General features: G+C 42.6%; 3 protein-coding genes across 8 annotated transcripts in view; 1 reads left to right on the top strand and 2 right to left on the bottom strand.

Annotated features, from left to right (window-relative positions):
* Positions 1-4,844, bottom strand: part of STXBP4 (syntaxin binding protein 4) — a 126,196-nt gene extending 121,352 nt beyond the window's left edge. For 3 of the 5 annotated variants that reach the window (XM_090059264.1, XM_090059259.1, XM_090059263.1), the window contains exons 1-2: positions 4,751-4,844; positions 3,881-3,968 (exon numbers count right to left, since the gene is read on the bottom strand). The gene's annotated coding sequence lies outside the window, so the exon portion shown is untranslated. Of the gene's footprint in view, positions 1-3,880; positions 3,969-4,055; positions 4,561-4,693 lie in introns of those variants that run through there. The other 2 variants (XM_090059260.1, XM_090059261.1) reach the window with 2 other exon arrangements.
* An 81-nt stretch (positions 4,845-4,925) lies between these two features.
* COX11 (cytochrome c oxidase copper chaperone COX11) lies at positions 4,926-9,526 on the top strand. Its single transcript, XM_090059265.1, has 4 exons — positions 4,926-5,207; positions 5,844-5,999; positions 7,029-7,154; positions 7,829-9,526. Exons 1-4 carry the CDS (start codon positions 4,941-4,943, stop codon positions 8,009-8,011), a joined length of 732 nt encoding a protein of 243 aa, XP_089915391.1. The 5' UTR covers positions 4,926-4,940; the 3' UTR covers positions 8,012-9,526.
* A 1,551-nt stretch (positions 9,527-11,077) lies between these two features.
* Positions 11,078-25,176, bottom strand: part of TOM1L1 (target of myb1 like 1 membrane trafficking protein) — a 35,413-nt gene continuing 21,314 nt past the window's right edge. The window contains exons 8-15 of one of the 2 annotated variants that reach the window (XM_090060593.1): positions 24,717-24,850; positions 19,593-19,653; positions 17,733-17,829; positions 16,125-16,218; positions 15,020-15,080; positions 13,846-13,936; positions 13,443-13,521; positions 11,078-12,385 (exon numbers count right to left, since the gene is read on the bottom strand). In XM_090060593.1, coding sequence (XP_089916719.1) covers positions 12,319-12,385; positions 13,443-13,521; positions 13,846-13,936; positions 15,020-15,080; positions 16,125-16,218; positions 17,733-17,829; positions 19,593-19,653; positions 24,717-24,850 — 684 coding nt within the window. In that variant the 3' untranslated portion in view covers positions 11,078-12,318. The remainder of the gene's footprint in view (positions 12,386-13,442; positions 13,522-13,845; positions 13,937-15,019; positions 15,081-16,124; positions 16,219-17,732; positions 17,830-19,592; positions 19,654-24,716; positions 24,851-25,176) is intronic. The other variant, XM_090060594.1, reaches the window with a different exon arrangement.

Raw genomic sequence — 25,176 nt, 5'->3', positions numbered from 1 at the left:
TTTTGAAACTTGCATAGAGTGAGTCTTTATTTCCAACTGCTTAGAACCAATTTTCTTATTATTGCTGGCCGTGAACACTTTGCAGAGGAGCAAAACAGCAAATACCTTAACATCTAGGGTCTTTGTCTCTTATATCTGCATATCAGTTAAGCACATATTCTTCTTGGGGTCACTGCATATTTCAGCCCCACTGTCTACTTTGGAACTTGATTGTACTCCTGTCAACTAAGTCAGAAGCAATAAAGGAGAAGCAGCTGTGAAAAGGCTGCATTAGAGATACTGAAAATGATAGGAGCTAGTTAGCTTTGGAGATGTTATTGTTACAATGCTCCTTAAGTAACCAGCTCTATCTTTGCTCCTGGTATGATCAGCCCACAAAACTGATTAGCTCTCCTCATTTTAAAGGCTTCTAAGTTATTCTCAGGATTGCTCCTCAAAGCCTTGAAAATGACAGAAGCTACTCCGTTTCAGGGTTGTTAATACCAAGGCAATGACAGAGCTGTGTATTTAAGGTACACTGTTTCAACTGAGTTTAGGCAACTACCTTTTGTCCAGCCCCAACGCTATACATTTAAATGGCATACATTTAAATTTAGGTTATAGCGATTTGATAAACTACCGGAACAGGGCTAGGTCAAAAATATTGGACTGATTCATCTATAGAGTAGCTCAAACACATCAACTTTAAACCAAGTGTTTTACTTCATTTTCCTGTGCTTTCTCCTTCCCTTTTGTTTTAATACTAAATTGTAGGAGTTTTCTGTCCCTTCCTTGCGCTGAGAAACAAGGGGCCTTGATCACAAATAGTGTGTTTCTGGAGTGAGCTGGCAACTTAACTGTATAAGGAAGTACATACACATTACCCCCTCACCCTTCAGATTGGCACCTGAGAACATTATGTTCTGAAAATGCAACATTAATATAAGTCAGAATCTAAAGGATGAGGTTTCAGCCATGTGTTTCTTGTCTTTAAGAGAGGAAACACAGGCATCACTAAAGAATAAGAATCCAAATGAATTACAAAGTCAAATCAAGTAGAGCTTGTTCTACAACTCTGAAGCAGTCTCAAAATCTAAAGCTAAAACCATTTATCAAGAAAATTATGTATGCATAACAGCATGATCTCTTCACATCTTGTGTCTGTAGAGACAAGTACCTATTTCACAATAAGTCTTCTGAGGTTTAACTTAATGAAGTGTGTAAATTCAGTGGATGAAAAGTGCTATACAGAAGCAGATGGAAATACTATTCTTCCTAACCCATCAACTAATATAATGAATGCATTGTAATGAACCCATTCAGCATACAGCTCTCTCCTGTGTGGGGGTAGTCGCTTCCTAAGTGCTATTTCTATAAATAATAGCAAACCCTTTAAACCAGGGCGAAAAAGGAAATCTTTCCCTCTGAAATTTTCCATCCGTTGCTATTTGCAAGATATTGTTTCTTTGTAACAGTTTAGTTCAACTTGTTTCTTTTTTCTCTATATGAATACTGTGGCACAGTTGGGGAAAATTAAATAAAACCAGAGCAAATTTCCCCAGACTTCACTCAAGGCTTTATAATTCCACACTATTCGACCCTCTAGACAAGGAGTGAAGCAGTGTCAGGAGCTGCTAAATATCCCATGTTAGTGAAGGCAACACCATGGAGAAAAGAAAAGCAACACACCAAAGTAAAACTTTCATATACAGTTTCAGTGCATGAAACTGGTGCTGTTTGCATTTGCTGTGTTTGTGAATTTGTCTGAACTTGTCCAGAAATCACTGTGCTCTACAACACCCTGGGTAATTTAGGCAACATGTTCAAGTTCTACATAAACACCTAGTCAAATCAATGCAAATTAGAGTGATCCTCCAGCAAAACACGATAGCTTGAACCACAGAAAAAACCAACACATCACACAATGCAGCGAGACACCACCCATAACTGCTGCTTGCCTCCAAGGTCAAAGCATTTGTGGAAATAAATGGAGCTAGACAAGGGATAAGAGCGGTGTCTTCTTGCTCTTCTGTACCAAAACACCATCTGAAAAACTGCTGGGCTACTGCTCATTACTCTGCATTACATCCTAGGTTAGCACAGCCAGAAGTCACCTCTGCAGCAAAATACTGTGATGCAACAGGGTAGCACTAACTGACACACAACAGCACCACCTGCAAACGTTAGGAGCTCACCACAGGTTGCTGGAAGGGGCCGGCTGAGCTCACAAAGGCTGGCAACTGCCCCCTGCAATTGGTCATAAACACACCAAGCTCCGTGTTAGAGCTCAGCCCACCTGGCTGTCCCCCACTGCTCCTACTGGGAAAAGGTGTCAGACCCTTGGTCTACACGGCTCAGAAGCCTTCCCATTTCCAGCCAAAATGAATTCCTGGCCCCTTTCTTGCCCCTCTCTCCTTGCCTCAACTGCTCCTCTCCCTCCACATTTTTAACCCCATCAGACATATACGTACGTGTGCCTGCAAACATGTACATGCATGCATGCATATATGTATGCACACAGGCACATACGTAGGCATATATACGTGTGCGCGCGCGTGCCTGTGAGAGATGGCTGTGTTTCGATTCGGTTTCGGCTATTTTGGAGGACAGCGATTCGTTTTGGTGTTTCAGATCACTGTCCTGTTTCGTTTCAGTCGAATCTCAGTTTCATAGTTGATAGGGTCAGAAGGGACCTGAGCAGATCATCAAGTCCAAACCCCTGCCATGGTCAGGAAAGAATGCTGGGGTCAAACGACCCCGGCAAGCTGTCTATCTAGCCTCCTTCTGAAGACCCCCAGGGTAGGAGCGAGCACCACTTCCCTTGGAAGTTGGTTCCAGATCCTAGCCGACCCGACTGTGAAGTAGTGCCTCCTGATATCTCTCTCTCCTCCGAATCTGTTTTGGACTGGCTACAAGGGATGCTTTGCACAGCCCTACTGCCCAGTCGGGCAGGGCATGGGGATGCAGAGCCCTGGTGGGGCCATCGGTGGCTCATCTGGGAGAGGGGAAGGTCCGCTGCCCTCCATGTAAATGGGAAGACCCCCGGACAAATCTCTGATCCCTGTCACGCTGGATTGTGGGGCAGGGAAGCAGCACAGAGCAGAGAGCAAACATGCTGGTCTCTGCTGTGCGACCTGGCTCCACGGGGAGCAGAGATCCACGCTGGGGTCTTCTCACCGTCACTGCCTGTCCTGGATTTCTGCTCCCTGCAGAGCCAGGTCATGCAGCAGAGACCAGCATTGCCTTGCCACGTGACCTAGCTCTGCAGGAAGCAGACATCTATGCTGGAGGTCTCCTTGTTGCTGCTGCTGCTTACCCCGTGCAGCCCTGCATCAGCAAGGGCAGTGCGGGGCGGGCAGCTGTGGCGAGAACATCCCTGGCCTGGATCCCTGCACCCCGTGCAGCCGAATCGCATGGCAGGGCAGCAGCATACAGCTGTTTCCCTACAAAACTCTGAAATTTCCCAAATGTTTCCAATGCCTCGTTTTGTTTCACAGCCTTCCATTTCGATTTGGAGTTGGTGTTTTGGGTGCTGAAATGGCCTAAAACACCTCTGAAACAAAACAGCTGCTGAAATTTTGCACCGCCCTAATGTGTGAGTGTGTGTGTGTGTATATTATTTGTGTATGTGCATGTGTGCATATAACCTGAACAGTGGCGATGCATGAGGGGGACACGTGGGTACACACCCCCACCCTACAAAAAGGTGCCGCTGACATTGTTGGCAGCACCTGTGGGCGGCTGCCGCTCGCCACCCCCACCAGCATCTGCGGGCAGCCAGCAATTGCCGCTGGGCATCACTGACGGCATCTGCACATGGTTGCTGACCCCTGGTCGGCGCTCACCATCCCCCTCCCACCACCCATCTGTAGGAGCTCCCTGGTTACCACCTCCACATTACCTGCCAGCGCTGCCACATTCCCGCTGCTGCCAGTGCTACTGTGCCCCCCCAGCTGCTGGGGGCTCGCGTTATTCATGAACCCGGATACCTGACACACAGAAGAAATCGAATTTTAGCCGATTTTTAAACAAACGAAATCTTCATATTTTCTCAAGCAGGAAGCAACGGTGACCACCTGAAACCCGAAATCCTACTCCTGCCTTTGTTTCGAGGCAGTCTGCATCATCACAGATGATCCCAGAAGGTGAGAGGCTCCGCACCAGCTACGAACCGCCTGCCCAGAGCAGTTTTCCACCTACTGACTCCTCTGTGAAATCCTATGAACTTTCTAATATACACACGCGCACAAACACACACACACACAAACTTTTTGTAGGGGGTGCATGACCCCCCTACGTATTGCCACTGTCCAGGTTATACACACACACACACGTATTAGGGCTGTGCAAAATTTTCAACATCTCTATGAAATCCTATATGAACTTTTATTTCTACCCAGGTGACCTTCGACGCTCTTTTCTCCAATGCCTGATGAAGGGGGTTTGTGCCCAAAGGCTGGCAATGAGAGAACTTTTTTTTTTTTTTTTTGCAAAAATCTCGTTGGTCTAATAAGATGAGTCCTGATTGCCCCGTCCTCTCAAGTAATATGGCTACAACCTGGATACCTGTGTGTGTGTATACGCACACGCACGCATATGTATCTACATACATAGATAAATATCCACATATACACACTTACATACACACACACATACCCATAAGTATATGCATATATATATATATATATATGCACGCATGCAGACGGGCACATACACGTGCATGCAGATCTGTGTAGTGTGCACCTGTCTGCACACACGCGCGCACACGTACGTGGTCTGTACCGCCGCTGCCCCCGCCGCGCTCCGCCGGTGCCGCCCGGGCGCAGGGCAGCCCTGAGGCGGGGGGGGGCGGGGCGAACGCGCACTCACCTCGCGGCCGCCGTAGCGCGCGACGCTCCGCCGCGCAAGGTCTCGCGACAGGAGGCGGAGCCGCTCACGTGACGTGCTGCGCGGGGCTGGGGATGGGGCTGTGCGGGCGGGGCTGGCCGGCGCTGGCGCTGTGGCGGCTGGGGCCCGGGGCGGGGTGGGAGTGGGGATGGCGGGGCGGCGGGGCCCGGCCCGGGGCGGCGGCGTTGCGCGGGCTGCGGAGCGGCCTCCCCTCGGCGCGCGACCAGCGGCGGGACTGGCGGCGCCGCAACCGCACGGCGCTCACCTACGTGGCCGCCACCGCCGTGGGCATGGTGGGGCTGGCCTACGCCGCCGTGCCGCTCTACCGCCTCTACTGCCAGGTGCGATCCCGGTCCCGCCCCGGCCGCTGGCGGCAGATGGGGAGGCGCGGGGCCCCGCGGGGGAAGGAAGCGGTCACCGAGACCCGGCGACGGCGGGAGCGAAGAACGAAACGGGCGGGACAGGGATCGGGCAGCGAGGAAATACAGTGATTGAGAAATAGTTGGAAATAATACGTTTGACTCTATTAAGGGACGTTTACTGAGAAGTGAAATCAGTGACAAATCATTGTAATGATTGAGAAATAAAATAATACATTTTTATGTATTAAGGGAAGTTTGCCGAGACATGAAGCCAATGAGAAATAAAGCAGTGAGAAGTAAAATGAGAAAGAAATAAAAATAAGAAAACATAAGGGAAGCTTACTGAGAAATGAAATCATTGAGCGAGAAATTTGCATACCAAAACCCAAAAATAACAGCGTAGGTATTCAGATGAAATAAATACAATAAGACACCAAAAAAAGTCTGAACTGGACTGGGCGGGAAGCACTGCTTGAAACCAATTTGTTTTTTTTAATTGACTGGGAGGTGTAACCCAGGGGGCTTCTTTCCAGAGAGTGAAATTCCCAGTGCCTCAAAACATCCTTAATTTTATACTTAAGATGGCAGTAATACGAACTCTCCCTGGTTCTGCAGACCACTGGACTCGGAGGGTCGGCGGTGGCAGGTCACAGCTCAGACCACATCGAGACTATGGAACCCGTTAAAGATCGGATCATCAAGGTTGCGTTCAATGCAGATGTGCACACGAGCTTACACTGGAGTTTCAGACCTCAGCAAAATGAAATATATGTAAGTGACACGGTGATCAATCATTCTTTTTAAATCTTCGCCTTGTTGTAGTATTACGCCCAGGTCCTGTGAGGAAGTCACTTGGATGTACAGGAATCTGGTCCTGAAGAAACTTGAACTTGACTGTAAAAATCTCCGCATCTTGGCCAGCCAGCAGCAAGACCATTCAGGTCCATACCGTTCACATGAGTGCGTACAGAATTGGGACTCGGTGCAGCTTGGAAAGAAGGACATAGGCACCTGAAGTCATAAGTCCAAAATTATGATCTAACCTGCACCTGATGACTTGTTTGGATCTGAGAATTCCTACATTTTAAGACCATTTGGATCCTTTGCTCCTCAAGCCTTTCAGCTCCTCAGCCTTAAGTTCAGTGCAAAATACAGCAGCCATAGACACTTTAATTAAAAGATATGGTTGGTGGCAGCAGTGTCAGCTTTTTTAGTCTCATGGTTAGACCAAATTCTCAGCAGTTCATTTTGTCCTCTGTCCCCTTGTGGGCTATAGGCTAAGTCGAGTGGGAGTATCCTCCTCCCCCAACTGAAGACTGCTGGAGGAACGCAAGGTTCATGGAGCCAGAAAAAGCCAATGAAAAATAATAACTGCCCAGTGGCCAGAGCTTACAGCCAGGAGTGGGGTCTCCTGGATCTCTGCTTCCTGAACTGCACACATTTTACACGAGACAGTCACTGGTTAAAAACAGACATAATGCTGCAGGCGGGCAACAGAACCCAGTGCCCCCCACCTACTAAGTGCCCTAAAGCAGCATGCCACAGAGGCAGGCTCCTGACCTGGTCCTGGCCTTCAGTGACTGTTTTAATTTCCAGTCCACTTCCCCTCTGGATGTGTGTCGTCAGCTTTGCTAGCATTTTTCAAACACAAAGACAGGTGGTGACTCCGCCTTCATTTTTGCAGGGGGTGATTGAAATGAATATTTCTGAAATAAATCAGTTACACCTCAAAGTGCTTGGTGTGAGGGTTAGTGGGTAGTTGGAAGTATAAATCACAATACACAATTCTTCATTCAACAGGTGGTACCAGGAGAGACTGCACTAGCCTTTTACAAAGCAAAGAATTCAACTGACAAACCTATAATTGGCATCTCTACCTATAATGTGGTGCCTTTCGAAGCTGGGCAATATTTCAATAAAATACAGGTAAGTTAAATGTGATACTCCCAGGCACAAGTACAGCTGTTCAGCTTGATGCTAACCTAATACTTCTCCCACAAGCAAAAGTTTTGCTTTTGTAAATATTAGGGTGATACTTTAATTTGCTGACAACCTGCAAAATGTAGGTTTTCAGATGCATGAACTTTAAAATAGCCATGACTTGATCTGTTCTCTCAGCTTAGGCTTTTTAATAATAGAAGTCAAATACTGAAGCTCTGTTTGAGAGATTCCAAAACAGCAATGCATGCATTTTCTGTCACATAGTGATGAACTGTCTTGTCATATGGTACAGGCTATCCACTAAAAGCTATTTAATACTTTTCTACCAGTACTTTCCCATTAATGTATTTAGTATTGTCACAGTAATGGGATTTACCAAACAGAAATGATCCTTGCAATCACAAATGTGGGAGAAAGGTCATTTCATGGACAGTCTCTATTAAAATAATGGTCCACACAACAAAGGGTAGAAGACTATCTCCACATCATCATACAGAGGTCTTTGTACCCTCACGTTTCCAATGAGATGGAACTCCACCTCAGTCCTGCTTGACATTTAAAACTTGTCAAGGTATGAGCATAGTGAAACAGATGCAGAAGATCTTTGCTCTAGCATACAATGTAACGTTTTTGTAACTGTTCCTGCTTTCCATGTGCAGTGCTTTTGCTTTGAAGAACAGCGGCTGAATCCCCATGAGGAAGTGGACATGCCTGTCTTCTTCTACATTGATCCTGAATTTGCAGAGGACCCCAGATTGGCTGCTGTCGATGTGATCACTCTTTCTTACACTTTTTTTCAAGCAAAGGAAGGACAAAAGTTGCCTCTTCCAGGTTATCAATAATATACAATATTGACGTAGTGAATATAATCTCTGGTACCTGCCAATGCCAGTTTGTACGGATGGTCTAGAGACACAAGAAGGAGATGAAACATTGGAGCAAAGTACCACACAATTTGAATGTCTATTAATTATTGTACCATTACAGGTATATACTGTTGTTCTTTCAGATGTTTCTTTTTTATTCCAATATTTTGACAGAACGTGTGGCTAAAGGGAAGTCTTTGTAATCAAATACAAAAAATGTTGTCAAGATGTAATGATTTCCTATTCCTTACTATACGTTCTTGGATATATAGTAGATTAACAATCACAATGCAGAAAATTAACACTTCCACCTAAATAGTGAACATGAATACTCATTCCTGTAAATACTCTACCTAATCTCGTGAATTAAATAAGGATTTTTTCGTGATCCATCCTGTTTTTGTGCATCATAGAAGGAAAGTTGGAAATCATCCTTTTTAAGTTATTACGGAATCAAAAACCACAATGTCATATTTGGATCACTGCTGCTAAAGGTGCTGCTTTTTGGATGAGCTATATTCTACATGTTCTGACTGCATGTGGTTATTTCTGATCTCTTTGGAATATTTATAGAAATATTATGTCAATTCCAACTCAGGCAGTCATTTTGCTAACAGTACCATAGCCCATGGTCAGAATAAAAGAACAGCCATTATCAGAGTACAGCTTAAGTAGCTACAAGTCTGTGTGTGTATCCCTTAAAAGGGCAATAAAGTAATTTTATATCTTTGAAAATAGAAAAGCTGTTAATTGTCAGTTTTCTGCTATGTTACTATGGCAGTTTTGAACCACATCCTGACTTTTGCCTTTCAGGTTTCTGTCCAAAACCCAATATAAAGTAGCAAAAATATCCACAAAAAGTCACAAAACCTACCAAAACTTATGAAAACAGCTTGATCTATATTTTTAAATCTGCCTTTTCTTTTAGTGAGGTTATATAATCTTTATCACAAGAGTTTCTAAACACTTCTTAAGAAGAAATGAATTCTGCCAACACCTATACGATACAGAGCCTGTTTTCATAGTTTTTCATTCCTTAGTTTAATGGAAAACTAGAAGTGACTGAAACCTTCTCAATGTCTCATAATCGAGTATCCAACCTGTTAGTCCAGTCCTTCCTTTCCCTCCCATGCATAAAATCTGACAAAAGCACAACCAATGGCATCTTTCAGACTAGAAGCAAATAGACACATTCAAACGTGTGGGGAAAATGGTTAACTTCTTCCATTTAAGACTATGTAAGTTAAATCCATGTACAATGATTGAGAAACTGTGCTGTAAAAAACAAGGTCTGTTGCTGTCCTTCCCTGTTTTTAGGGGGAGCGGGTGAGAGTGCAGGAGAGGCAGGTTCAAGTCATGCTGTTTTAAAAGGTACAATTGCTTTGAAAACAAGGATCACTGCGGTAAATACAATTACTGGTATCCAGCATATCTTTTGTAATGACAGAATGTCAAATCTTTAACTGTACTCATTAAAGGGTGTAAACTGTCTTATGCTATTTGTTACATTGTTCTATGCATTTTTACTCTAGAGGGTAAAAACCTTTGCATACAGTGATTCTGGCAGTTGTTGTTTAAATCCTAAATCTTTGTCCTACAAAAAATAACTGGTTAGCTACTGGCATTGCCAAGTCTGTGCTACCACAAACAAGAGTTTTCCATTTTAGCTGTTAGGTGCTCTTGAGAAACAGGCCAAAAGTTTCCTGCAGATCCCCGTGACCTGCCAGCTTAAATGAACTCTACTAACAGAATCATGACTGCAATATCTCCTCCAACCACTCACCTGACTCCCAAGAAAAGGTTGCCACAAGGTTGAGTCTGAGTTTGTGGACCTTAGCGAGCAATCTAACCAGGAACCCTTGCAAAGCATCTTTTTCAGTTTTATCTGCCCATAATTTTTTTGCAGCTTTAACTAGGCTGGAAGAATTAAGATAGCAAACAAAACCCCAGATGTGAAGTAGCTACACTGCCATAAACAGGTGCACTGGCCAAAAATACATACATAAAAATTTTTAAAAAAAGTAAACGCTACAATTAGAAGAGACACAGATTTGCCAGTTACAGATGGACAGTGATTTTCCTTTGGAATGAGTCTGCCCAGAGAGCAGGCCAATTTAAAAAAAATGCAGGGGTTTTTGTGTGTTTGTGTGGGGGGAGGGGTGGGAATTGTTTTCTCTCTCTCTCTAGGTACCATATCCAAACAGGATGTTGGTGACCATGATCTTCCACAGATCTCTTCTAGGCATACAGAATTTCCAGTGTTGACACATTCATCCATTTAGACAGACTTGACATAAAACCACCTCTGTCTCCCATGGTGTTGCCTTCTTTCAGTCTTTCCAGTTATGACCAGACTTTCAATTTCCTCATAACGTGTCTGAGAAACTCCAACCATTTCTTTCTGATGTTGATCAGCAGCTTCCTCCTGCAGCCTGCTCTTAAAGCATCTTCATTTGAAGTGTGACTTGTCCAACATACCTTCAAAATGTGCCTTAAGACCCACATATCAATTGCTTCAGTTCTCTTTCCATATTTGGCAATATTGTCTGGCATGCTAGTGCATACATGAGGACCGGTACAACGTAGCAATCCAAAACTCTTAACTTCATCCCCACAGAAATTTTACTAGTTTTCAATATCTTTTTTTCATTTTCAGAAATGCATCTTTTGCCATCCTTACTCTCAGTTTCATGTCATGATCACATTTACCATCTGATGTTCTCCAACTTCTCAAGTAAAATTTATTGACCTGCCTTATCTGTTCCTTTCCACTTTGATGCTGCTTACCAGAATGATCTTGTCTGCTTCTCTGTCAGTAAGTAGACTGGAGCTTCTGCTACCCATGCCGTTTGTAGAGCAGTTTGTCATATTAACTGCTGTAGAGGCTTCTCAGACTACTTGTCATGCCTTGTGTTTACACTTAATTGCCCTCAGTGATTTCTGCATGAGGGTATAAATCTGTTAGCCAAAACATCACCACCATTTTGAGTGGTGATTTTCTACAAATTTTTTGTTCATACTCATGTTAATGTACTAACAAAAAACAACAACGAAGCAGCTTGAGAACTTAATGTAATTTAATATTGCTTACATTTATGAAGTTAAAATACTCAAAATGTAAAACACACCATTTAAATAAGGCTATCATTTCACTTGCTAGTCATACAACCAAATTAACTAAGCTCTCATATTTTAGATCATAATCTTAAATTTAAAAAAAATGCATCTTTCAGCAAAGTGCAAATTTTACATTCAACATGGAAATACAGGCACTTAAGCCCTGCTAATGAAAACAGCATCTTTTTGTGATTTGTGTAGTTTTTTTCCTATGGATTATCCCTCTCTTCCCCGCCCCCCTCTTAGGATAACACTGGCAAAAACCACTCAATGCTACGGGCTGGTTTATATCCAGTTTTTGAAAAGACCCATTAAATTACAAAGAGAGGATATGGTGACCAAGATGCAAACAACCCTAAAGCATCTGTTCCTATCTTGACGAGCCTGGCAAAGAGTATTTGGTGTTTAATTTAGTCTCTACTGAGAAAACATGCAGCGATTTGTGTGTTGAAAGAAAGTTTATTGTTTCCCTTTGTTTTGAGAACAGGCACTTCACCTGATTTGGTTTAAAAAACCAAATCATCATCACTATGATTTTAGATTTAAAATATAAAGGCAATGAACATTGCATAGTGAATGTATTCACATAACAGTCAAGAGGCCTGAAGTAGGAGAATTCTGAATACAGAAGAATCTCCAGGGTTTTCTTTTTCTGGTTGGTATCGCTCAAAGTACTTGCACAATGACAAGTCAGAAGTTAGGTTAAATAAAGATAAATTATATATCTGTAAATGGATCAAAGTTCCATTTTAGTTTACTGCATAAAAACTAAGCAGTATGACATAGCGGCTAACGCGACATAAAACTCCTGTCTACAGTTACAAGGCTGCTTGTGTTCTACTGAAGTCAGAGGCAGAGTGTGTTATTTTTAAATAGGGAAGTTTTGAAAGCATGTTTTAAATAAAGGTGTAAACCCTGATCCTGCCAACACATGCCCACAGAATTGTCCCATTGAAAAATTAGCACTTCAACGTTTAAGGCCTTGTGTGTAGTGTTAGAGATCAGAGTTGATGATATATCCAAGTAAAGCATATCTGTTACTTAAAATCCCAATACTTGTTGCTATGTTCAAAATACAATCTTGCATTCACTTGTCACTGATAGAAAACAGATCTCCGAAGCTGGCATCAGAGAGAAACTTTTGAGACAAAACTTCATTTCCTGTCTCAGCATCTGGAAACTTCTTTAACTCCTGGTTTGGACAAATAAGCATCAATTTCTTCGTAAATAGCTCTGAAAGAAAATGAGCAGAGTAAATACTAGTTTATGCTACATTGTATTCAGTAAGGCATTCCAATGAAATCCTGCTTGGTAGGAATGTTTCTTCTAAGAATTTATAATGAATGATTTGACACAGCAGTGGTAGCAGTAGGACAACTAGGGTCCAAAGCAGCACAGTGCCAATCACGGTACGAGTATGTACATTTCTGATGTTACTCAGTATATCGACCTAGGAATAGGAGACACATTTGAACTGGTTTCCAGTTTAGTTCAAAATATTTCACTTGTTTTGAACTAATCAGGATTTGATCTCAGGTCTGCAGAAGTAAATGCCTGGAGAGCAAAAGGGTTAAACCTGCAAACAGACGATAATAAAATTACAAAAGAACGTAGCTCTTGCTGTGGGCCATGACATTACTAAAGCTGCTCAGAACAACTGCACATCAGATTCTGATGATTCCTCAAAATCAAGATGTGCAGAAATTCTGGCAAAGTCCCAGTGAAAACCAGGCTTGAATTCTGCAGCCTAGCTGGTTTCCTACTGCTTCATCCTCCAGCCTCCTAAGAGGGTGCAAGTCCTCGATCCCAGACTCCATTCCCATCTGTGAAGAATTTTTAAATTTAAGTTTTTTCCCCCAAATTGAGAAAAAAACCCAACAATTGAAATAACTGAATCCTCCACGGGATGACATTATTTTCTATCCAGCTCTAGCAATCATCTGTGTTCACGGATGTAGCTGTCAGATCTCAGCAGGATCAGTGCTGAATTCTTGGCAGGTTTGTGCTGCTCAAATTGATTTTTAGTTTATTTTCTTTTAGTACCTAAGCAATACAGCATTTTCTAGCCGCCTCCAAACCATACAGATGAGTTTTATTGGCCATACCTGGCATATTCAAGAATTTCCCAGGATTTAGCTACTCCCATCTAGCTCTCACCAGATGCCCAAGTCACTTGGATTAATGTGATACATCCTTTAACTGACAGAAATGCTTCATATAATAAACTGTTCTGTCACATGCTGTTAAAAAGTGGAGGCAAGCTATTTGAGTAATATTTGAAGTTACTCACTCTGTGGCATCACTTGGTGCTAAAGGATCAAACTCCATTATCTCATAGTACTGTGGCTGTGACTTGCTCTTTGATTCATCTGAAAAGAACAGGGAAGACAACACACAAACCTGTATTTTAAAGCAAGCATGTCATAGGCTTGATAAGTTTATGCTTTGGATCTTAATTTGGAACAAGACACCCCCCCAATTATCCCCAATGAGCTTTCCAGCTTTACATATTAAATAAAAACACAGTTTTCAATGTATTTATCACAGGTCCTTGTACCATCTTCATTTCTGACAATGGTATTTTGCTGCTGTGATTCTTCAGAGCCAGTCATTATGCCAGATTCTCCAGGCCAAGGAGAAAACCAGATCCCTACATTAATATTTGGGTTGAAGTGTAAAGCTACTTCACTTACCTGCTGGTGTTGCACCTGGCAAGGCTCCATTTAGTGATAAGGCATTGCCATTTTGGAGGTTCACCAGATGCAGGGGCACTGGATGTAAAAGCTGAGGAAGATGAGCAGAACACATTATTTAACAGGCAGATAAGCAGATGCTGGGTCACTTCTTATTTCTTTTTGGAGCCTGTTATACAAGGTCTGACAACAAAACCCCTTTAATTTATTCCTGTTCTCCAGATAATTTTTTAAAACCCTAATGTGCATTTGTATAATTTACTTGTATGGATTCTAAACCTGATCCAGAAGTTGTAAGATCTGTATGTGGCTGTTCACCTGCTTTTTAGAAATGAAGCAAGGAAGATGGGTGATGACAGCCTTTTGTCATTTGAACTACAGGTTCTTAATATGACTACAAACCCTTTAAAAGTTGGACTAATAATTACTGGAGTAATTTCCTTGCTACATATGACTGCCTGGCAGCTATGGTTAGGGCAGATTTTTGTTTCAGCCCTTGGATTTGACTTGGTACAATAGAAAAGCTCAAAGAGATCAAGGCTATGCTACAAGTAATGAGGGGGCAAACCTTGCCTAGGCAAAGAGCTTCTATCAGGAAGATCTGAGCAACTCACTCTCCAGCTATCCTCAAAAGTTTTGCTGTAAGTCATTTATTTCTTTTCGCATAGCTGGGTTTTCACGCCCTTTGCTTTTCTAACATCTTATCTTCTTTCCTCTATATACATTCCTTGCAATAAGCAGAGAATGGCTTCATTTGTGGATATGGTGCTTTGCCTGTGATATATATTTGGCTACTTGTTTTTTTGCTCAAGGTTTCTATACTGCTTTAACTTTGAAGTACTTGGATGGTTTGCTGCAGGAGATTTACTACGTAGCAATCAGTTGTGGCCTGTAGGGACCTCAGTATGTTAGCTATATACACTAATCACACTGGAACTGCTGAGGCAGACTCCGCAGATATTGTGCTGGACAAGCAAGTATCTCACACAAACTTTCAAATTATGATGTGGTATTTCAAGAGGGAAGTTGGCCTGGTACAAAGTACTCCCTGTGGCTGTGGAAAAAGGGAGTGGAATGGATCTTGCTTCCATTTGGACAGCCACCAGAATAAGACTTGAGATCTGTTTAAAACTGCCATTAAAAGAACGATAGTCTCAGCATCACTGTTACTCACGTTGTCATACGTATGGACAGCAGGGCTGCTTTGGCTTATACTTTGCGTGTCTGTTGCAAATCTGCAGGGGGGCAGGAGGGGGAGGAGGAAATTAAAAAAAAAAAAATGAAGATCAATCTGTTGAAAGCCAGATAGAAAACCACACATTCCTATCATATTTTTTCTCCCATTTGCCTTTTATCCTGGGATCAGCAGGGTCAACTAAGCAGAGACCCACCTCTGTAACAGATGGGGAGCTAACCAGGCACTCTCTGCAACCGCTCCTCCCCACTTTGGAACTAGCTCTCCAAAGATCTTAAGCTGTCCTGGTTTACTGACCTGCAGGGCAAGCCGCAAGGCTCATCTGCTTCTCCCTGGCACTGAGAGGGCTTGGGCAGGAAATCAAAAAGGTCTTAAATATATTTTTGGCAGCTGGGTTATTATACATGTTAATAACAGGTCAATGTGTGTTACACAAGTCAACTGATTTGAAAGCATTTCAGGGAGTCATTTAGAGCAGTTTTTTCAGCCTGTGGTCTGCAGACCTCTACGGGTCCACAGACTAGGTCTAAGGGGATCCGCAAAAGATGACTATGATCCATCAGAAGCATGTGAATACCCACGTTTACAATTTAAAGGGGTCCGCATGTCCATTTGAAATTTCCAAAGGAGTCCGCAAATGAAAAAAGGTTGTTAGTGTAGAGCAGGGGTTGTCAACCAGGCGTACATGTACCCCCACGGGTACTTGAGACGGCCCTAGGGGGTACGCATGGGTAGGCAGGGGCACCATGCAACATCCCACCCAGGCGCCACCCACCCGGCCAGACACAAAGGGGTGGGGGAAGCTCGCGGTGGCTGCTGCCGCTCTGCACCCAGCCATCCCCGCCCAGTGGCTGGGGGTACACTGTTCTGTGTCTGGCCACCGGGTGTACAATGATCTAAAAAGGTTGAAAACCCCTGGTCTAGAGCAAAAGGTAGGTACCCCTGCTTAGCTGAACACCTTTACAAAACATGAAGTTCCAAGTGTATGTGGGCCTTCCATAGGCATGTAGCAGAGCAATGATCAAGAGCAAACTTTTTTGAGAGCACGATGCTGTCTGTAGCTTCCTATTGAGATATTACTTACAAGAGCTGTTGAGCATTTGCTGTTCCTAAATCCAGATTAGGGTAAAGCATAGGATGCGGGTTGTTCGGATCCAGAGCACTTGCAGACCTGCAATCTAACATTTGGACTGGTGTTAAAATCTTGCAGGGTTTATTTAGCAAATACTTGTTTGCACTTTCATTTTTATGAGCACTTTACTTTGGGTGGGGAGGGTGGGGTGGAGTGGGGGCAGGGAGGTGAGTAAAGGTGCCACTGAGAAGCTGTAAAGTTTGAAATACACGCTAAAAATTCTGGTCTTCAAACAGTCTGCCAAAACAGCAAGTCAGAGTAGAATTCAGATTACTGTATTTCTGCCTGACATACTAAAATGCCAGAAGGGAAGAAAACAAGTAAATCAGTGGCACTAGGCATAGTAGAAAACATATTTTAAAACCACAGGACTACACCATTTCTTATTCTAGTTGAAAAAAAATAGGGACCGTAAGAGCAAATGCACTGCATTTCTCTCTCTCCCTCGTGTAAGCAAAATTGTTGCTGAACTGACAGCCATCTGAAAAAACCTTAGGAGCTGCAATATATTGACAAACACACATAAGCCTCCTCTTGGTAAACTTAAAGAACAGATAACCAATGCCAGGAAGACAGTTATAAAGGCACATGGTTATATGGATGTTCCTAGGCATGGGAGTCGGAAGCAGTTATCTTTTAAACAATGCAATGTCTCCTTTCTAATAATGAGGGAAGCACATTATTTTAACACATATGGCAAAGCTCTATTTTTGTACAAGCCCATTTAACATCAGACGAATACATTTGTAGTACTGTGTCCTGTAGGGGCCAGTGTCATACATCACACTGTTCTTCCCACCGCTACCTACATTTTGTGCCCTCTCACATGCATTTGAAATGCATCTGAGAAAGCCCACCTGTCATATCAGCACAGGGGAATGGCAAAAATAAACTGCTTCATTTTGTACATTATCAAGAACCTTAGGGCACAAGTGTTGGAGACTGCTCTGACATGCTGGAATTCAAGTTGGTCTAAAAAAAGGTATCATCTCTGAACCACAAGTTCTAAATTTTTGCATTTCTTTTTGTCTCAGACCAACACAGCTACCAAATACACCTCTGAAACATAGAAGATGCCAAATTTAAGCCGGTTTTGGATTATAAACTTCACTGCTGAACAACAAGAAAAATGTCTACGCTTCCCTGCTTGCCACCTTACATCACAACAGGGAAGCAATCCTGTTTGATCTGCACAACAGAGAGCACCTCACAAAGACACTCTCAAGGACCCAACGGGACAGATTTCCAGCTTAAGCTTCCTCTGTGCAAAAATGAAGTTTATTTCCTACATATAGGGACTTTTTTGCCATCTTTAACTTTCCCTGAGCCTGATGAAGGGCGTGAGAGCCTAAAATTTTGCAGAAAAATATATACTTTTTGCAGTTTCTCAGTTGGTCTAATGAAAAGTATCAGCTTTGAACCAAGAGTTCTAGATTTTTGCATTTCTTAAACAAGGCATCTTGCCCTGCATCCATGAAACAGGATCCCAATGTGATTTGATTTCTACCTTGCTTTATGGTAGATTTCCTACTATTTGAGAAAATAAAATATTTAACTCACTCAATCCTGAAGTAGCAGCACCATTTTGCATCAGTGCCAACGCAGGGAGCACAGAACTGGAATGGAGGTCAAGTAGATCACAAGAAGGAGCAGATGGCTAAAAAGAGGGAGTTTAAAAACCTTTAGTTTTGAAAGAAAATATACTAGAAACCTCTGAAATCAGAATCTCCTTATTAATAAGAAGAGATGAGATGGTTGGGGGGTTTTTTTCTTTTCAAACATCTTTTGATGTTGTGGTTGGAAAATGTTAATTCCCTGAAACCAAAACTTATTGCAAGAAAAACATCCATTTCAACAAATTTTCTGTTTCCAAAACATTTTGGAAAAAAGGCTTCCAAAAAAAGGATGCCTCAAGATATTTGCAACTAATTTTCCAGTTTTTTGGGTGGCAATGATTTTTTATTTCAAAATTACAGTTAATTTACAGTAAGCATTTTTAAGAAGTTAAAATCAAAGTATTTTGATTAATTTGATCCAAAGTTTGACTTGTGTGGTTCAACTGGGGATGGGAAAAAACTTTGCAAAAATCTCAAAAATTGTCAGCTAGGAAAGCAGTTTTGTTCCCAGCTCTATGGAATGCGTGCATCTTTCTGAAATTAAGTAGGAAACAAAAGAAAACTTAATCAAATCTCACATTTTTTATATATAGGTCTTAGAACTAGATAGAAGAAATGTACTTTAAATTAAGGGACTCGTGAATGACTACAGAAGAGGCAACTTGGTTTATTATTATAAAGTAGTCCAACAAAGTAAGCAGCAGTCAAAAAACATGCGAGTGGCCACAAAGGAAACTGAAGCAGTACCAGTTTCTCATACAAAACAAAATTAACTTCACTTTTCCTTTAATAATTATGGGCTACACCCAAATCCCCATAACACAGCCAGCCTCATGCAGTATTCAAAGGAGGCTGCATGACTCCATAGTATCCTCAGTTTTTCCAACCCCCTTTGGAAGGCACTTCATAATTTCATAGTTACTAGGGTCGGAAGGGACCTGAGCAGATCATCTAGTCCGACCCCCTGCCATGGCAGGAAAGAATACTGGGGTCAAATGACCCCAGCAAGGTGTACATCTAGCCTCCTCTTAAAGACCTCCAGCGTAGCAGGCAGAGACCCCCAGAGTTGTTGAAAACCCATTCAGTTAGCTGAATTTCTTCAACTAAGCATAATAGTTACAAGGTAAGTTAAGGCTAGAAATGCAGTACAGTAGCAAATAACATTTTTAAAAAGGGCTGTTCTTTTTTTTTTTTTTACATAAGGGCCACAGTTAGTTTAAAAAAAAGATGCTGTTGTTTGGATAGCGGGGGATGCAGATAACCCAGAATGTGCTGTGGCTTTGTACCAGGTGAGACTTGCATATCCTTATTTTGAGTAACATGGTTAATAAATAGGAGCAGCGATGGAGGAAAACAAACATATTCATTCATTTTTCAGATCCACAAATATTTATGGGGCTAAAATGAAGGCAAATCTGTAGAAGACAAGAAACACAGTCTTTTGCGTCATGCAAGAGATTAAAGCACAATCTAATACGTGGGTACAGAAGCAATAAAACTGCAGTTGAATAGAGTTCCTCTCTTTTTGCTTGTCCTTTCCTCATTTCCGTGTTAAATTCAAGGGTTATTTGATACTTGTGCTACAATATGACCTTCTTTTTGTGCGACTTTTGAAAATTAATAGAACAACATAATCCCTACCAGAGACAGTGAACTGAAATCCATCAACTAGAAAATTTAATACCCTGTGTCACAAAAGAATATTTGTCGCCAAAAAAAAAAAAAGAAAAGGAAAATCTCTTGTCTGTAAAATCTAGGTCAGATTCCAACTGTGATGTTTTTTAGTTTGTCTGCAAATACTCACCTCTGTGTGCTCTCTTTGTATCCTTTGATTCTCCAAGAAGCGCACTCGGTTACGAGAGAATCTGTTGGAAATAGTTCAGTGTCAACTGCTGGGTCTTTAAATTTCCAGCACCATCATTCAAATGGGAAGTCATTGATAAGAATTCAGCTGTAATTTCTAAAGCCCAATCCCATAAAGGGAGATCGACAATGTAGATCACGTGTCTCATGCACATTTATAACTCCAGTCATCAGTAAGAAGTCGCTGACATGAGGAAGGACACCTTTATTTGTACTGTACTGAACAACAGATGCATAGTTGCTGGAGCCACTAGAGGGGGTCATGGTTACAGGCACTGAGCCAATGCTTTTAAATTCACTGGACTCTGTACAGTCCCAAGTAATAATCAGATATAGGGAATGTAGTGTGACTTGCCTTAAAATTATGCATCCATTTGAGTGATAATGAAACAGCTCCAGCTAGTTAATTACAACTATAAAATTACAGTCTTTCAGACATCAAGTTATTCAGCAATGTACTGAGATTTTACCATGGTAAACCAAATACTTGCCTAATAGCAAAGATGTCTACATTATTACAAAACTGCTATGAAGTATAATGCAACTGCAGCCAAGAAGGCTCATTAAATACACAGTGGGCGCATCTACACGAGCCCCTGACCCACCGGTACTGCACAATCCCGGCGGCACATGGTTATTTTTAGATGCTACACAGCGTTGCCATAGCTCATCTCCACGGTGCCATAGTGTCTCGTGTACATGTGCTCAGTATCACTGAACGAAATATGTTTTTAAAAATGACCAATTTCCTATTACCATTTGCAATTATTTGTTCTTTCTATCAATAGGAGGGCCTATTGCCCACAGGATCTGTTAAGTTATACCCACAAGTCAGTGTTCATACCTCAGCTTCACAAGAAAAACCTCAATCATCAGGACTAATAAGATTCTAGGTCTACATTTGGATAAAGTGGATTTATAGAAACCAAAGAGAAATTCATTTCTGTTTTGCCAACACACAAATCCCTCCTAAGGCAAGAAGCGGAAAAACAAATCCTCTTTAAATAGATGACTACTGTAAAACATGACACATTGCTGTAGACCCTCAATTTAAGAATAATTAAATATTTTGCAGAAAAACCTAGAAGTTTTGCTAGCAATAGTCGGAACAAATAATGGCAATCTGACTGCTATATTTGCAAAATGTTGAAAAGGGAAAAAAGGAAAATAGTCAAGACTGTTCTTGGTTGCTGCACACCCACTAGTTTTATCCATTACAGCATCTGGGAGACAGAGATAAGACACATGTGAACAAGATAAATAGGAGTTATAAAACAGACACATATATGATAATGTCTTCTGAAGCACTGGGTTATCTTGTGATGGAGAAGAAGACACAGGACTTGCATTGTTAGCCCTAAATTGTTGCTTCTGGTGTAACCATTCTCCCCATTTATATACCAAAGTAACAATGATGTACTAATGTAATCAGCATTCAGCTCCAACTACTTTCTTCAGAAAACCTATTAGGGTGAAAACTAATGCAGCCTTCCTGATTTCAGAAAGTTGCAGTTTTCTGTTCATAGCAAATACCTCATAGATTAGGTCCCAAAGGAAAAAAAACCACGGTTGAGGATACATTGTTATGCACAGAGCACTGATTTCAGTCGAGACATCTCAGGCTGGACTTGAAGAGAAGCTGTGACTTCTACGTGGAGAAATCACCATCTTTTCCCAAGCCAGGACATTTATATTGAAGCAAAGTTGAGCCTTAGAAGTGGTTCTGCAGAGCTGTTCCTGAGTGGCAGATGCATTAAACCAGGCACAGAATATTCTGGGCTTCAGTTAAATTACATGGTGCTAAAAACACCTGAGCCTCTCTCTGCCTTTTCTTCACTGCAGCTTTCACTTGTGCTACCAATGATGGAGCTGAGCCCATGGGGAATGACAGGTTTAAAGTTTTCTGTTACAGACGATGCTGCAAAGCCACCGTACTGACTCCTCCTGACAATTACAGATCCCACCCAAGTCTTTGCAACAGCAGGAGTCTTAACCCCAGTGCTGTGGCCAAAGCCCAATATGATCAATTATATTCTGCTGAGTGAAATGTTCCCCTGTATAACTGGATAGGGCATCTTCTTCTTTTCCTGTATTAACTTCCAATCCTGCTGTCACTGAAGTCAGTGACATTTCTTAACTGGAGCGGGAGTGGGATCAGACCCCAGAACTATTGTGCAGCACTGTAATTCCCATTAGACATTTGCAGCGGATGTGGCAATAGTTTGCGGTCGGCTTATCAGGGGAAGGGATGTCCCTGTAGCTCGACACTGTACAGACATGGAACCAAAAGCACTTGTGGCACTTTAATGAGAATCCCAACATACTGACTAGCTACTAGTGCAGAGGATTCATTAAAAGGCTGTTGAACATTTGCCTCTGTCACTCAGTGCTGTGTAACCCCAGGCAGCTCTCTGAAGCAGTCTGCACCTTACTATCCCCAGCTGGAAAACATGTGGATACTGTTTATTGATTAATTTCACAGGTATTTTATGTGGATTAATGCCCCCCCTCTCTGTAGAGCACTTCGAGATCCTCCACTGAAAAACACCACATGGAAGTAAAATTTGAAAAACACTCTGTCTTCCCTCTGAATACTGTCAAGGATAGTAATGACTACAAATTAAAAAAATTCAAAGCATTAATTTAAATATTAGTGTCACAATCTACATTAACTTTTGTGATTGTTCTGTGTATGTATGTGCGATATTTTACTTCTCCTATTGTAGCACCTCAAGGCCTGGATAACAAATCCAGTTGTGTTAGGCTCTGTACAAAACAGAACCTAAAAGATTGATGGCGCTTTAAAGAGACTCCCAAACCATAAGCTGTAAATTGGCTTAAATGGAGGCCTTCTCCTTATTTCACCAATAGATTTATCTTACTACTCATGCTGCCTCCTGTGATTTCATCCATCCTACGACTGATACATCACTGTGCAGACAGTGAGGTTTTCCAGAGAAGACATTTCATTTGTTTTTCCCCAGACCCACAACCGAGTCACACAGTCGAGGCACCTGCACAGTTTCACAACTCCCGCAGCGTCTAAGAGCCTCTCCACTTCAGATTTTCCACAAAAATTGGTCTCGTACCAGAAATTCACTCAATGGGAAAAAGGAAACAAAACAAAAGCCTAGTGACATATAACTGCAACACATGCTAAGAAGCAAAGTAGGTTGGATTACTTAGGCAAGGGTCTTCTCATACATAAGGTTAATCATATTATACCGAAACTAATATCTGGTATTTTCTATTAATTTGAGGCAAGCTGCATTTATACTAAAGGTAGAGGTGCAACAATATATGGGTTGCATATCAGATCAGCACCAATAAAAGGAAAATTAACATTATTGGCTATTGGCTTTTTTTGGCCAGTGTAGTAGATAATGTCCACTGATAAATATAATGTGCCTTCTGGCTGAGGCCCAGACGCTGCATGCATGTACGCAGCCGCACGCATGCACATGGCCAGGAATGTAGCCGGGCAGTGTGGAGAGCAGCACGCCGCAGGTAAGTCTGTGGAGGGGCAGGGGCCTGGAGGAGTGGGACAGAGCTATGGGTGGCTCATCCAGGGGATCAGCGGCCCAGTGCTTAAAATGGTGGCAGGGGCACTTGAACTAAAGCTCGTTGAATGAGCTTTAGTTCAAGTGCTGCTGCCACCATCTGTAAGCTCGGGGATGCTTTTAACCGCCCAGCTGAGTGGCGCGAGGGCAGATGTGGGCTGCTCACTGTGGGCTTGGGGCTATCTGTCCTGCTGCCTTTGCCTTGGGGACCCAATGCTGGTCATGCACCCCCTGCCTGACCAGCAGAGAGAGGCACAACTCGCCACCCCACTGCTATGGGGTGGGCAGGAGACGCACGCAGCCCCTGAGGGAAAGGCAGAAGAACGGAGAACCCCAAATCCACAGCCAGCAGCCCATATCTTCCCTGCAGACAAATTTGGGGGGGTACATGCCCCCCCCAGGCTTCCCCTGGGGGGTGCGCACAGTGGTGGGGAGCTGACCCTTCCCCCTCCATGTCCCCTGGACGAGCCAGCTGCGGCTCCACCCCACTCCCCACCCCAGCCCTGGCCCCCACTCACTGCCCTGGCTGGGCAGCGTCCCCAGCCCCTACCCCACTCCCTCCCTCACCAATCTGCCCGCCCCCATGCCTCACCTGCAGAGAGCTGCTCTCCTGTAAATCAGTTTTCTGACTGGTATTGTCCAATAAGGCTGGTTAATAATTGGCAATCGGTACAAGCCAAGAAAATCGTTATCAGTGCACCTCTAATTAAAGGTGAACTAGAACTTAGATTACTCCACAGATGGCATAATAAGGAAACCGAATGCTGCGGTCAAAATAGCCTGCATTTCATAAGTGAAACAAATATTTCTCCTGCAGCTTAGGTAGAATAACTGGTTTCAGTTCTGCAAAAGGATCATGTGATCCTTTTAAGGTAACTAGGAAGCAGGAACTCTACCCTTTGGCTGACGTCTACAGTAAAGCGGTCCAGCAAGATTGTTCAGGAGGGAGAGAAAACATGCCCTTCTGTGGGAATGCGTGTACTCTGAATGTGATAAACTGAACCAGACTGTGATCAGGAACAACTGGAACTTGGAATGGAGTGGAGCCAAATCCAGAGGTGCTCAAAGAGAAGGAAATGTCAAACTCTATGACCATTTCTTTCCATGTTCTTTTTTATTCCCACCTACACTAAGTAATTTGATTTAATCACTACACAGGTCCTCTAGAGGCCTTCCACAAACTGTGTCAATCTCCTGTGTCCAGCTTGTGAAGCATCAAGAGGAATAATGAAACATGATCACAAAACAAAGAGAGATGTGCTCCTCTTCTCTTTGGGACCAAGGATAAATTCACTTCTATGTTAAGGGCCAGCACTAATCATATGGACCAGTTAAATCCTTTAAGGCTTGAGTGGGACTTAAATGCTTCACATGCCTCAGGCTAGCCCTCTTACCTAACGAGGGATTTCACTCTAAAGAACAGCAGCCTCAAGAGTTAAGTTTTCTTGAACAGACTTGGTTGGTGCAGTGTGAAGGCCAAATGTGCAAGTGTTCAAGACACTTACCTTTCATGTCCCAGGAGGACATTATTCAGGTTTTCGTTCACATGAATCAATTCGATTATCACATCTTCATTCTGAACTACTGCCAGCAGCTCCATGATCCTCTCCTGCATCGCCCGACATGTTTTGTATAGTTTCTGCATATAGAAGAGGGATGTCATAATTATGGTTTCCCACACAATTCTGGAGGATAATTAACAGCTTGTGAACGCTAGGGAGGCATCAATAGTGCGCTGTCTAATTCAAATAACTATGTACATGCTAAAGAACACTAATGACAAAATCTCTACATCCCATTCTTTAATTCTCAAGGATTCTTCTGGCAATCTTCCTGCACACTGGGGCCGATGACTCCCACTGCCACCATCAATATCCTCAGTGATGACCCCCTTTTGCTTTTTTGGTAGCTTTGTCTGCCTTAGAAAGCCAGGGAGAAAATGTTTTCAGAAGAGCAAGTTGTTTT

This window comes from Crocodylus siamensis, chromosome 8 (assembly GCF_052110815.1).
Source record: "Crocodylus siamensis isolate JL-2025a chromosome 8, ASM5211081v1, whole genome shotgun sequence".
Classification (NCBI taxonomy): domain Eukaryota; kingdom Metazoa; phylum Chordata; order Crocodylia; family Crocodylidae; genus Crocodylus; species Crocodylus siamensis.
The sequence above is the reverse complement of the archived record's forward strand: the minus strand, read 5'-3'. Positions and strand labels throughout refer to the sequence as shown.